This window comes from Podarcis bocagei (genome assembly GCF_964188305.1).
Source record: "Podarcis bocagei genome assembly, chromosome: 3".
Lineage (NCBI taxonomy): Eukaryota > Metazoa > Chordata > Lepidosauria > Squamata > Lacertidae > Podarcis > Podarcis bocagei.
This window is the reverse complement of record NC_138127.1, coordinates 56,360,515-56,375,167: the sequence shown is the minus strand read 5'-3', so window position 1 is coordinate 56,375,167 and position 14,653 is coordinate 56,360,515. Positions and strand designations below refer to the sequence as shown.

Here is a 14,653-nt window from a genome sequence, read left to right as displayed (position 1 = left end):
TATCTACATGAGGAATGGGCTGAGTCAGAACTGTATATTAACTGAATAAATTCCTTCTGTTCTTGGGACTGGCTTGCTTCCCAGGCAAAATTCGTATTGAATTCGTAGGAACATTTTTTTCTGAACACATGCGTTTAGGGTATTTGCTTTGATCTATACTGTAAAGCAGGATGCAAATCAAATCCACAAGAAATAAATTAGGATTGGGCTGTCAATCTGAACGATATATTGCAATATTAATCTGCAATCTGCAACAAGAAGGCTATTGATCATTGACAAAAGGTCCAGGTGCTCTTAAGTCACCATTTCTTTTCACTTTGCCTTGCTTTCTTGTAGCCTTTCTTGTAGCTTCAGAGAGCCTACATCATTCTACCATCGGGATGCAGAACCAAAGGCCCTTTAGCACACCTTCCAGGTGTCCTGGAAAAAATGGGACACCCTGTGTTTTCCCACGAGATCTTGGTGGGCATTTTGTCTACCACAATCTTGTGTGCTCTCCTGAGGTCTCGCCCCAGGAAAAGCACTTGGGGTGTGTGCAAAAAATATGCTTATTTCTGTGGCAATTTTGTTTTAATTCAGCTGCAGCTCCTTCTGTTGCTGGGCAAACCGAACTTGTTGATGACTGCTATCAAGGCACTGGCACAAGTTACCGGGGTACAATGGCCTTGACCATCTCTGGAAAGAAATGTCAAGCATGGAACGCTATGACTCCTCATGTTCACACTAAAACCCCAGAAGCCCTTCCAAATGCGTATGTTTGCCTCAACTTTCCTCAGACATTGTGACATTTTTGTGTGTCTAGCAAATCATGTAAAATGGCCCTACATATAGGTAATGTTAAGCAAGAGTCTTTGGGTGAGTGTCCCACCTTTTGATTTGAACTCTTCGAACTCCTCTTGGCATTGCATACAAACCAGGGTTCTGGGTTTGTTCCACTCCTTGCCAGTCATGTGAAATCAAGAACAAACCTTGCATTGACAATGTGGTTTGTTTGGAATGAAACAAACTGCAATCCCTGGTTTGGATATTATGCTAGGCTGGGAATTGTAGCTTGCTGTTCCTGCTCGTTTTAGGGGATGAGAGAAATGGGAACCTTTAACCTTTAAACATGGTTTACTGTACCATGCAAAAACAGCCATTGTAGGCAATGCTCAGCTAGATAGACTAATGGTCTGTCATGATATAAGACAGCTTTTTGAATAAGGATATCAACTGTCCTAATCTGCTAAAGATCATAGGCTGTTAGATAGTTGATATCCTTATTCAAATATTTTTTTGAAAAATTCACACATGTTGGATATATTTTGTTAAAAGTGGTACAATTTCTCTGTTGGGGCAAGGTCTATGGTTACAAGTGATGTCATTAGTTTAGGAAAAGAAAGACCTTTGGATCAGACCAAAGGCCCATCTTGTGCAATATTCTGTTCCTAGAAATGGCCAACTAGATGGCTTCTGGAAGTTTATAAGAAGAGTATAAAGCACCAGTCACCTCGGTTGTATAATTATTTTATTTGTTTAAAAACCACATCCTGCCTAAGGCATCTTGCAACAAATTAAAAGAAATCAATCAAATAATCAATTACAAAACCAGCTTAACACATATAGAAGAAACCCAGAAACGTTGCAATGCAGCAACAATTCGGACCCCCCAAACAGGTTTAAGCAGTTATAGAAGCCTTTCAAAAACAGGTTAAAGGTATTTACTATAAGCCAGGGGTGGGAAGTCTGTGCCCCTTTAATTGCTGATGGCCTACAACTCCCAACTCACAGCTGTCCATGGAGGCGCAGGTTAATTCTGTGTCCAGGGCAGCTGTTTATCAGCTCCACCTGCCCGCAGGCTGTCTTGCCAGAATTGTGCATGCTCTAGTTATCTCCCGCTTGGACTACTGCAATGCGCTCTATGTGGGGCTACCGTTGAAGGTGACCTGGAAACTGTAATTAATCCAGAATTCGGCAGCTAGACTGGTGACTGGGAGTGGCCGCTAAGACCATATAACACCAGTCCTGAAAGATCTCCATTGGCTCCCAGTACGTTTCTGAGCACAATTCAAAGTGTTGGTGCTGACCTTTAAAGCCCGAAACGGCCTTGGTCCTGTATACCTGAAGGAGCGTCTTCACCTCTATCATCCAGCCACTGAGATCATGGATCCACTGAGATCCAGCACCGAGGGCCTTCTGGCGGTTCCCTCGCTGCGAGATGTGAAGCTACGGGGAACCAGGCAGAGGGCCTTCTCGGTAGTGGCACCCGCCCTGTGGAACACCCTCCCAGCAGATGTCAAGGCAATAAACAACTATTTTACTTTTAAAAGACTTCCCTGTTTAAGGAAGCTTTTAATGTCTGATGCTGTATTGTTTTTGATATTTGGTTGGAAGCCACCCAGAGTGGCTGGGGAGACCCAGTCAGATGGTTGGGGTATGTGTGTGTGTGTGTGTGTGTGTATATATATGCTTTCGTAGATTTTCACGGGTACAGGAATGTAGGTTTTGGTGTCTTCGGGTGTCTTCCCGTGTAAGAGTTGGGGTGTCTAGGCGACGTTTCGACGAGGTCTCACTCGTCATCTTCAGGCTGGTGCTTTCGGCTTCTTGTTACTAGAACAGAGCAGGATCTCAGTGTTTGAGTTCCTATAAATACTGTTGAGGGGGTGTGGTGTATAGCCTCCAACGTTCTGGGCAGAGAGGAAGTTCCTAGGTTAATGTGCCTTTTCTTCTTTTGTTCATTAATTACTTGAGGGATATCTTGAGTGATTACTTGAGTGATATTCTGAGTACCACTTAGGAGGGTCATTAGGTGTGGATTAGTTGCTAAAGCTTTCGTGTCTTGACCTCTTGAGCTTGTGAAGAGTTTTTCTGAGAAGATGGCTGTACTGCACTTAGTTGTGCTCTGGCTTGGCTTCGTGTATAGGGGCGAGCTGTGGTTTTGTGCCCTGTGCCAGCCAGATCTGTGTAGGGATTGCAGGGGGGTGCAGCATCCGGAGGTGCCACTATGGTTTGGCTACTGGATGGTGTCTGTAATTTATCTGTGGAGAGGGTCTGGGTTTGGGTCTGGTGTGGTTGATTGGAGATGGCGTTCTGTGTGCCTCTGGTTCTGGTGTCGGTTTTTGTGGGGAGGGCTAATTTCCAGATGTCTGGCAGGCGGGACGTGTCGTCACGCTTGTTCATGTTGTGAGGGTGTTTCTCTATCTCGATGGCTTCCATGATTATTCTCTTGTGGTGATGTTCCATGTTAAAGAGCAATTTGGAATCTGCAAAATTAATTTCGTGTCCTGTTTCTTTCATGTGTTGGTAAAGAGAGGAAGTTTTTTCTTCTTTTTTGACGGCATTCTTGTGTTCTGCGATACGTGCATTTATTCGTCTACAATACGTGCATTTATTCGTCTACCCCAAAATACAATTCACTATGGAAATAGAAGCCAACAACCAACTTCCCTTCCTTGACGTCCTAATCTACAAAAAACCTGATGGCTCCCTAGGACACACTATCTACCGAAAAAAACACACACCAACCGCTACTTACATGCACAATCACACCACCACCCTGCACAAATAAACTCCGTAGCCAAGACTCTCATCTCCAGAACCAAACGCCTGGCTGACAAAGACCACTTGACAACTGAGTTACAGAATCTCTCAAATGTGTTAATCGCCAACGGATACCAGCAAAACAGGGTTACGAAGCTAATCCAAAAAGAAACACCCCCAAAAAACCAAGACACAGAAGAAAACAATGGCATGGCCCTCCTTCCTTATATCAAGGGCACTACAGATAAAATTAGCAAAATCCTCCATAAACACAATATCAAAACAGCCTTTTGCACCAACCAAAAAATAGCCAATATCCTCAGAAACCCAAAAGATAAAATCCAGTTAGAAAACCAAGGGGTCTATGAAATACCCTGCAAAGTCTGCCCAGCCACGTACATTGGACAAACAAACAGACGAATAAATGCACGTATCGCAGAACACAAGAATGCCGTCAAAAAAGAAGAAAAAACTTCCTCTCTTTACCAACACATGAAAGAAACAGGACACGAAATTAATTTTGCAGATTCCAAATTGCTCTTTAACATGGAACATCACCACAAGAGAATAATCATGGAAGCCATCGAGATAGAGAAACACCCTCACAACATGAACAAGCGTGACGACACGTCCCGCCTGCCAGACATCTGGAAATTAGCCCTCCCCACAAAAACCGACACCAGAACCAGAGGCACACAGAACGCCATCTCCAATCAACCACACCAGACCCAAACCCAGACCCTCTCCACAGATAAATTACAGACACCATCCAGTAGCCAAACCATAGTGGCACCTCCGGATGCTGCACCCCCCTGCAATCCCTACACAGATCTGGCTGGCACAGGGCACAAAACCACAGCTCGCCCCTATACACGAAGCCAAGCCAGAGCACAACTAAGTGCAGTACAGCCATCTTCTCAGAAAAACTCTTCACAAGCTCAAGAGGTCAAGACACGAAAGCTTTAGCAACTAATCCACACCTAATGACCCTCCTAAGTGGTACTCAGAATATCACTCAAGTAATCACTCAAGATATCCCTCAAGTAATTAATGAACAAAAGAAGAAAAGGCACATTAACCTAGGAACTTCCTCTCTGCCCAGAACGTTGGAGGCTATACACCACACCCCCTCAACAGTATTTATAGGAACTCAAACACTGAGATCCTGCTCTGTTCTAGTAACAAGAAGCCGAAAGCACCAGCCTGAAGATGACGAGTGAGACCTCGTCGAAACGTCGCCTAGACACCCCAACTCTTACACGGGAAGACACCCGAAGACACCAAAACATATATATATATATCACATTACCCTGGGAGCAAGGCATCAATGAATCAAATGATAGAATCCTAAGCTTCCTAACCTATTATATTCAAACTGTTTTAAATGTTATTCTCATCCTGGATATTATATAGAGTTTTGTATCTACATTTATAGGGACCTGAGGAAGAACTACTGCAGAAACCCAGACAACGATAAGGCTCCCTGGTGTTATACTACTGATCCCAGTACAAGATGGGAGTTCTGTAATCTACAGAAGTGTCCTGATCCTGCACAACAACAACAACAGCCACAGCCCACATTGTCACCAAACCTTGGTATGACTGCTTCCCCCAGTGCAGACAACCAGCCCAGAGTCACCTTTATATAGAAGTGATATGGAATTCAGTGCAGTAAAGATTAAATAATTTATTTTGTGGCTACTTTAAGTTACTATGGATTGCAATACACTGGTACCTTGGTTTTTTAGCATCTCAGAAGCCAAACGTTTTGGTTTTTGAATGCCAAAACCCCAGAAGTAATCGCTTCCATTTTCAAACGCACCTTGGAAGTCGAATGGCTTCCACTGCGTTTTAAATTTTTTCTCCATTGACTTTGCAGTCCACCCTTTGCGCCTCAGTTGTCGAAAGTTTTGGAAGTCGAACAGTCTTCCAGAACGGATTATGTTTGACAACCGAGGTACCACTGTAGAGAAAGGTGCCTCTAGGGTTGATCTTTTTTCCAGTTTACTAGGTTAACATTCTCTCTGCTACATTTTAGACCACATTTGTTGCCCATTAAATTCTATAGGTCTGGGGGGTGGGGGGCAGAATATAGGATAGATTATATTTCCCTATGCTGTTTTGGACTTCATTCTAAAAAATTAGTTCAATATTACAAGCAAATTGGCATTGAAGCATTTGTGTACATGTTATCAGAAGACCATCATATAGGCTTTCATTATCTACACAGATGATCTCCAGGTCTTTAAGGAAATTGTAGTGATCAGTAGTTATAAATTACTAATCTCTGTTTCCTGAGGCCTTAAGCAAAATAAACCAAATATATGGTAGTCACATGTGATCAGAGAGGTCTGAGGTACTGGTTTCAAACCAAGGTTTGACCCAAATAGTCACAGAAATTGAAGGATATATATTTGATTGATAAATTGAAATAGCAGCATAGCATGAACCTTGATACCAAAGATACAGAAAATACAGATACCCACAAAATAACAAAAACTAACTTAGCCAAGACTAGAATACTTTACCAACACTCTTGGTCTCCCAAGGTTGCTGAAGGTGTCAGTCGGGAGAGTACAAACTTAAAGGATAGACAAAAAGGGCCTGAGGGGAAGCAAATGTAACTGTGAGGTAGATGATTCATATATTCTTGTCTAGTAACAAGTGCCTCTCTCCTCAGTCAGTCAAAAGGCTTCATAGCTATAATTATCCAAAACCCTATGTCTGGTGATGCTCCCAATGACAGCATTGCTGAAAAATGTTATTCCAATTAGCAAACTGGCCATGTAAGTCCTTGAGTCACTGACATGGGATAACGCAGGTGCAGTAAATCTTGGGTCTGCTAGCAATTAACTGAGAGAGAGAAAACTGCTTTCTCACGATCCCAGATCTAACTGAGAAGGCTTTCTTGCCAAACCAAAGTTTTGCACTTTATCTGGAATCAAAGTCTAAACACAGGACAGAAACAAAGTCCCCACAACACAGAAAGAGCTACAATTCCCAGGTTTCCTGGGCAAAGGGGGAATGACTGTTAAAGCAATTTAAACCTGTAGTGGAAATAGGACCTGTGTAAGAAAAGTCCCCAACCACCCATTTTTATCTCTCTTTAAAGACTGTAGGACCGGTTATGGTAAAGATTATCGTGGAAAGATTGCAGTGACAACAACTGGCAAGACTTGCCAAGATTGGCGTTTGCAGACACCTCATAAGCACGATTTTTTCACACCACAGACTCACCCCCGTTCAGGTCTGGAAAAAAATGTAAGTGGCATTATGTAGCAGGTAGGGTGTGTTGTGAAATGTAAAGAAACAGAAAATACCAGACATGGCTTAAGCAAGATTGACCTTATGAAAAATGTCCCCAAGCCTCCTGATTTTTGTCTTCCCTTTCATATGCTCTTTTTTCATTTCCCCACTAATTATTCCGCCTTTATTATCTCATTCTTTTGCTAAATGTCGATCATGTTTAGCTACATTTTAAAAATGTTGTAGTGGTTTGAGTGTTGGGCTGGGACCTGGGAAACCAGGGTTCAAATCCCAGCACAGCCATGCAACTCACTGGGTCAGTTATTGTCTCTCAGCCTCTCAAAGTTGATGTGAAGATAAATGGGGTGGGAGAGAATTATGCACAGCACTTTGAGCTACTTGGAGGAAAGGTGGGATACAAATGTACCAAATAAATAATGTTATTTTATCGCATAAACTAAGTTTGAAACAAGATACTGAAATTGGTTCCTAGAGAGCCAGTTTTATGTCTGCACCAAATCCAAGTACCTTCTGTACTGTAAACATAGTTACGTTCTTACAGCTTCTATGGAACTGAATTTTTCATTTTGGTTGCATTTTGAAAATAGTAAAGGACATAAGCCCTAGCCGCTGGCTGAATGAGGTTGTCACACCCATGAGCATACAAAGATTGCAGATTGAGTAGTTCTGTTTTTGTTGCCCCCCCCCCGCAATAGTATTGCAGAAATCCGGATGGTGATATTAATGGCCCTTGGTGCTATACCACAGACCCAAGCAAAACATGGGACTACTGTGATGTCCCCCAGTGCCGTAAGTATGCTTGTAATGACTTGTCAGCTTTGTGATATTTCATTTTAAGTCTTTAAATGTTTCTATTTCAATGCTGTTTTAGGCTGGAACTGGGCCTGCTGCAGGAAATGGCAGGCTCGTTTTGATTTTGCTCACCTCTCCCCATAATGTGTAGCTCTGGTAGCACATAACATGATCTCATCTTGGCATGGTGCCATTTATTCTGACTCTGTTATTGACAGCTGCCACTGTTGGGGAACATCTGATATGATAATTTCATGTCCTACATGTCTATCACTAGACATTAGTGGAAAAGAATGAGGAATCTGACATGGGGTTGTTGTTTTTTATTGCAATCCTAAATACATTTTGCTGGGAGTAAGTCCCATCGAATTCAGTGGGGCTTGGTGGACACACATAGGTTTTCACTGTACACCTATTGCTGTTGACCATCTCTTCTTAGTCAACAGTTTTTCATCTGCTAAAAAACCAATTTCTCTAAGCAAGGTCAGGTGCACTGAAAAAGAGAAGACTGGATATCTGCATAAGATAACAGTCCCTTGCTGTTGTTGAAATGAATTACCTTCAGTCTGTTCAAGCTGTTCCACAGCTAGTCACTAGGCAATTTAGGCTTCATTGGATTTTCCTTAAACCCTAGCAATGAGCTGAAGGTTTAGGGTTGGTGTAGGAACTAGAACAGGATTGTGTTCAACAGGGAATTTGTGGGAGATTAATGGTTTTCAGAGTTGCATACAAACGTGTCTCATTATGGTGCCCAGGTGTGAGACAGGGCGTGTGAACCTTTCATGGATGTGTAATGGAAGGCATTTCTCATGAAAACTACACCTGGTGAAATTTCCTCTTCTGTGCAACTGTCCACTTTTGCATCTGACCACTCGGTTTCCCAAATTATGAAGACCTGTTGAGGTGTTTATAATCCTAACATTCTACTATATTTCACATTTCCTCTGTGTCTCTTTCATTTATTCTCCAGCTGCTGAGGAATATGAATGTGGAAAAGCCAAATATAAACCAATCCTTTGCTTTGGACGGATTGTTGGTGGATGTGTTTCAAATCCCCATTCTTGGCCCTGGCAGATTAGTCTTCGAGTAAGGTATTAAAACCCACAATCCGTTCTGCTACACCAATGGTGGGAAACATTTGGCCCTCCAGATGTTGCTGAACTACAACTCCCACAATTCATGACAATTGGCCATGCTGGCTTGCATGATGGGAGCTGGGATCCAGAAACAAATGTTCCCCACCCCTGGGCTACATAATGTCCCTCAAGTGTTTGTGTTAGTGAGGAAGTGGGAAAGATGCATGCGTTGGTGCAAGGGAAAAATTGGTATAAAGAGGATAATTCCTGGATGCCAAGATCAAAGCTCGGAGCAAGTACTCTTTGGTCAGAGAACCCCAGAGGAGATTTAAAACCACAAAATATGCAGCATTGTAAAATAGGAACTATAAGCTGTTGGACCTTTAAAATATCCCCTTGTAAGTTCCAAAACTTCCCTCTTCCCCCAACATAGGAAAAGACCACACATTTGGTAAGTTAAAAATTGGTTTACTTACAAACTCTTTAAAGGTCTGGTTCATGTGCTTTTCCATACAGCATTCATAAAAGGTTGCACAGACATTTAAACTTAGTTTGGTTCCGAAGTGGTGAAAGTCCCTAAATTATTAGTATTGGAACTCAGGAATGGCTGAAGAGAGCCATGCAGTTTGAACTGGAGCAACCAGCTCAGAACCTCTTCACACATTGAGCTTCTTAGGTAGACTGAGAACAAAAGCTTGATTATCTGGTTCTTCCCAAGGTGAGAGGAAGTGGGCAGCACAGCTTACTCTATGGTATTAACCCCTTCATGCATTAATCAGACTTAACCAACCTCATATAACCAACATGCTTATCTGACAGTACAGTGGTACCTCTAGATGTGAACGGGAGCCATTCTGGAGCCCCGTTCACATCTAGAAGCAAACGTAACCCGTGTCCGTGCGTCTACGCATGCGCGGGTCACGTTTTGGCGCTTCTGCGCATGCACGTGACATCATTTTGAGCGTCTGCGCATGCGCAAGCGACGAAACCCGGAAGTAACGCACTCCATTACTTCCGGGTTGCTGCGGAGCGCAACTCGAACACGCTCATCCTGAAGCACATTCAACCTGAGGTATGACTGTATATACACGTGCTTGGGAAAAGTAAATTTGAAGTGAAGGTTTCAATGGAAAAGCTTCAGACTTTTCCTAAAATTCCTTCAACATTTCAACATGCTTAAAGGAAACCACATGGACAAAAGTTATTGAAACTATTAAAACCAACAAACTTTTGTAACTCAGACTCATTGATTTCAATGGTTCTGCTCCAAAGATGGTTATCAATAAGATCACTGTGGGAGAGAGAGTACATGTTCACACATCAGACAAAATTATGTGTTATGTTGAAGCAAAGCTGGAGAACCTCTGACCCTCCAGATGTTGTTGGATTCCATTCACCTCTGCCAGGATTACCAATGGTTGGAATGATGAAAGCTGTAATCCAGCAACATCTGGAAGGCCACAGATTTCTCACTCTTGAGTTAAAGGCAGTATTGTTTGCCAGCCTTTGGGGGAAATTGGGATACACCCACCCACCCCTGTTATTTATATTGCTCCCTTTAAAGGTTTCCCCCGTCTGAAGACTTTCTAATAAAATAGAAGTAATCAAACAAAAATAACACAATGTATGCAGTAAAATAATGACAGTAATAGGATCTGAAACAGAAAGTGGTAGAACAGATAAAAACAAATCATCAGGGGGGAAACTCATAGTTAAAATGCCTGGGAGCAGCAGGAATGCAACTAATCTGCCTTTACTTTCTTTTCAGGTCCTTTGATTTGCATTTCTGTGGAGGCACATTGATAGCTCCGCAGTGGGTTCTGACAGCCACCCACTGCTTAGAGAAGTAAGCCATTTCAAAGTGTTGGTGCTACTTTCTCCGAGCAGACAAGCAGCACAATGGGTCTGCCATGTTGCAATGGGCTCTCTTTGGACACATTTACTGTTCCATGTTTATTTTTTGTTAGAGGCAATTATGCACCCCCAAAGCATGCGGATAATATTGACTCGGTACAAGGCAGCTTCTTACATTCCCCTTTTATAAATGGTTAGTAATCATTACCTGGTGGCCAATTGTGTTGTAGAAGAAGAGAATCAATCACTGGTTCCTAGTTGCTAGGATTGTTATATCCTGCTGTTCCCCATTTCTCACTAGCGAGAAGTTTTGCTTCTAGCATCTTAATCTACCTGTAGCTGGGCAGGACCAACTTACTACTTTTGCACCTGCCCATAAGCTCCCAAATTGTACCTGCCATCTTGGCTGTAATTTCACTCCCTGTGGTGTGAGATGGTGACAAATGCATAGCTGTATGGTGGGTTGGATTGACGCTGGAGGCATAGTATGTGCTTCAGTCGCCCAGTCTCTAACTTTCAAAGAATTCTGCCCTCTTCAGCCATAGTGAGCAGACCTGCGCCTTGGTTATCTGGAGATGCCCTTACACAATGAATCTGCCTCTTGCAGGTCGTCAAGACCTTCATATTACAAAGTGACACTTGGGGCACACACGGAGAGGGCTACTGAGCCATCTGTACAAGAGCGAGATGTTGAAAAAATATTCAAAGGACCAAATAGGGCAGACATTGCCTTGCTGAAACTAAGCAGGTATCCCTTTGTGTTATAATTTTAATAGTCATTTTATTGACCAGTTCTTATGTTGTGATGTGATAGCTATTGAAATGGTTGTGTGAAGTGCCTCCCACAGTGGTTGGGGAGGGTCAAATCACAGTACAGAGCAGGGAGAAATTTAGCTCACACTTTCATGCAAACCTTTTCAATGCATACTCCCCAAAACAAATATATGAACCAAAGCACAGCTCTCCTATAGAATTTGCAGTTGCATGTTCAGGCTCCACACCCTCACTGCTCCTCAACTGGATAGGAGGAACTGACACAACACAGCTTAATTGGGTGATTGACCACAGATGTAAGAGGTTTGGCATAGGCATTGGGCATATGAAAAGATTTTGGTTTTTTTTTTTAAATGTATTTATTGAAAGAAATATACACTAAAAAAATTGTGCACATTTTCATGAGCACTTCTTATTTTTTAAAATCACAAACTGATGCAAAAATGTGAACTTAAGAGTGGAAAAATAAGAAACTGAGACAAACCAAGTTTACAGATTTGCCCATCCCTAGATCACCAGACCATGCCTCTCGCTTTTTTTAAAAAAGTATTATGTTAACTTGATTGACTCAAACTGCTTTGCACATGGAATGATATCCACCTAGTTCTGTGTTTTAAGCAACCACCTGTTGAAGCAATAATGATCTGTCTGCAGTATATCCTTGTGTTATGTACACATTTAGGACTAATGGCCCTAATTGCAGATTTTCTTTTAGCAGCTACATGCTGCAATGAATGTGAATTGACACCTGTTCTAGCATATCTGGGGCTTCAGCTGCATGAAGAAATAATGTGTGTTCAAAGTGTTTTAATATAACAAGGGTAAAATCAGTCTTGATATTTTAACAACAGCTATCACGGCGTGATGTTTGCTTTGCAACTTGCCCTATTCAAATAAATGCCTTCAAGTTAAATGCTGGACTCATGCCACGTTCCTATGCTTTAGGTGGATAGACTGCATAAAAAGCAATAGATGTGCCTTTCCAAAATTGAAAGGGAGGTTCCAAACAAGATCGGTTGTTCTAAAAACATCGCATCTGTCTTCACTATCAGAGCTTAACCCTTTTTGCTCGGGAGCAGTACTTCCTTCCAAGTAAACATGTGTAGGACCAGGATACAAGTAAGGCTTACAGGGAAAGCATTTGAATTGAATATTTCTTTGTTAGTTCGAACTTCCATCACTTTTGCTTGCCTGAGACTGGGAAAAGTCGAGCATTGATAAGGACAGACACATTTGGGAATATTAGACTTCTAGAAATGCATTCCTTTAAAAAAAAGAAGTTGCCTGAAGGTTCACAATCCAGCTGGTAGCAATCAGGGTAAGTGGAATGATGAAAAAGAACAATGTCAAACCTCTTGGAAATGTTTGTTTCAGCCCTGCCGTGATCAACGATAAGGTCATTCCGGCATGTTTGCCTCCAGCCAATTCAATGGTAGCAGGTGGAGCAGAATGTTATGTTACTGGATGGGGTGATACAAAAGGTGAGTAAATTTTGAGCAGCTAAGTATCCAAAGTAGCTAAGATTGTGTTGTCTTCCCTCCGTATTCCATTATATTATTCTACTCTCCATCCTTTTGATTTTTGACTTTCTTACACATGGATAGGGTTGCCATATTTCGAAAAGTGAAAAGTTGTTGAGCTTTTTTGCAAAAAAAAAAAAAACCAACCAATTTTTGAGCTACTTTTTATGAAATTCACCATTTGTCCAGATTTTCCTGGACATTTCAGTGATTTCTGCCCAGGCACTTTTTACACGGACCAAATACTGGCTATGTCCAGTGTTGAAAGCCTGCCAGCTTGGCAATTCTCCTAGCTCTACTGGGACATAAAAAGAGAAAATTAAAGGCTGCCACCCATCATTACAGCCTGTCACCAACCCTGTCAGTGTTTATATCACAATTTAATGTCTGTTTATTTTCTTCCTTTCTCCCTTACTCACAAAGGAACTGGTGGAGAAAGCATTCTTAAAGAAACTGGCTTCCCTGTAATTGAAAATAAAGTGTGCAATCGGCCTGAATTTTTGAACAACAGGGTCAGAACCACTGAACTCTGTGCTGGGAATATTGATGGTGGCACTGACAGTTGCCAGGTAAGAGAGTCTAGTGATGGGAATACTTGACAATAATAATAATATAATAATAACATTTTTTTATTTATTTCCCACCCATCTGGCTGGGTTTCCCCAGCCACTCTGGGTGGCTCCCAAAAGAATATTAAAAATGTGATAAAACATCGAACATTAAAAACTTCCCTAAACACGGCTACCTTCAGATGTCTTCTAAAAGTCAGATAGTTGTTTATTTCCTTGACATCTGATGGGCAGGCGCCACCACCGAGAAGGCCCCCTGCCTGGTTCCCTGTAACTTCTCTTCTCGCAGTGAGAGAACCGCTAGAAGGCCCTTGGAGCTGGATCTCAGTGTCTGGGCTGAATGATGGGGGTGGAGATGCTCCTTCAGGTATACAATACACCAGAAACAATGGACATTCGGGTATTGCTTTGTGTAAGCCTTGGCTGCTCAACATTCCAAACCCTCATTATGGCCCCATCCACACAATGCATTTAAAGTTGTATTATGCCACTTTAAATAGTCATGGGTTCCCCCAATGAATCCTGGGAACTGTAGTTTATGTCTTTGTGGGAAGGAGTCGGAGGTCATTGGTTTTAGGGTTTTTTTGTTCTTGTTTTATCTTGTTTATGTTGTGTACTGCCCTGAGATCTACAAACAAAGGTTGGTATACTACTACTACTACTACTACTACTACTACTACTACTACTAATAATAATAATAATAATGGTGCCAAGAGTTGCTAGGAGACCCTGGTTCCCCTTACAGATCTGCAATTCCCAGTGATCCCTGGGAAGAGAAGATTGATGGTTACACTCTTGGAATTGTAGCTCTAGGGCTCTCCTGACATTAGCTGTTATGGGGAACAACCCTGCCTCCCCCCCCCCTTATTTAGTGATACTGTGCTGTTAGGTCTTTGAACTGCAATAAAGAATTGACCTAGTGACCTAGTGATATTGTAGTTTTGTATGCTAACCTTCCTTCCTAGGGCACTACATTCACTTGCTATGCTGTGGGTCTGTAATGGTTGTCATATTTGGAGATTAGCCCCGTTTGCAGGTTTTGTCTTCCCCATAGCAATAGTCACAACTTTGGTGGATAAGGCATTGGGGTGGAATCCTTTAGTCTAACATCTGGCAGGAGGTGAAATGGTGGTTCACCCCCACACACCTCAGAAAAGGTGTGTTCACAGGGTATCTTGTGAGAGGGGTCTGGTTGGAAGTCTGTGTCCCAAAGCCAAGGCTGATGGGCCACAGAGCTTCCTTCAGTGGCTTGGGGCGGGGGGCGCATCCATGTAGACCTTCA

At 42.3% G+C, this 14,653-nt stretch overlaps 1 protein-coding gene across 1 annotated transcript in view; it reads left to right on the top strand.

Annotated features, from left to right (window-relative positions):
- The window catches only part of PLG (plasminogen), a 28,781-nt gene that overhangs the window by 13,183 nt on the left and 945 nt on the right, over window positions 1–14,653 (top strand). The window contains exons 10-18 of the mRNA XM_081186947.1: window positions 580–751; window positions 4,955–5,115; window positions 6,632–6,780; window positions 7,482–7,575; window positions 8,549–8,669; window positions 10,423–10,500; window positions 11,116–11,256; window positions 12,657–12,763; window positions 13,226–13,371. Of these exons, the coding sequence (XP_081043073.1) occupies window positions 580–751; window positions 4,955–5,115; window positions 6,632–6,780; window positions 7,482–7,575; window positions 8,549–8,669; window positions 10,423–10,500; window positions 11,116–11,256; window positions 12,657–12,763; window positions 13,226–13,371 (1,169 nt within the window). The remainder of the gene's footprint in view (window positions 1–579; window positions 752–4,954; window positions 5,116–6,631; window positions 6,781–7,481; window positions 7,576–8,548; window positions 8,670–10,422; window positions 10,501–11,115; window positions 11,257–12,656; window positions 12,764–13,225; window positions 13,372–14,653) is intronic.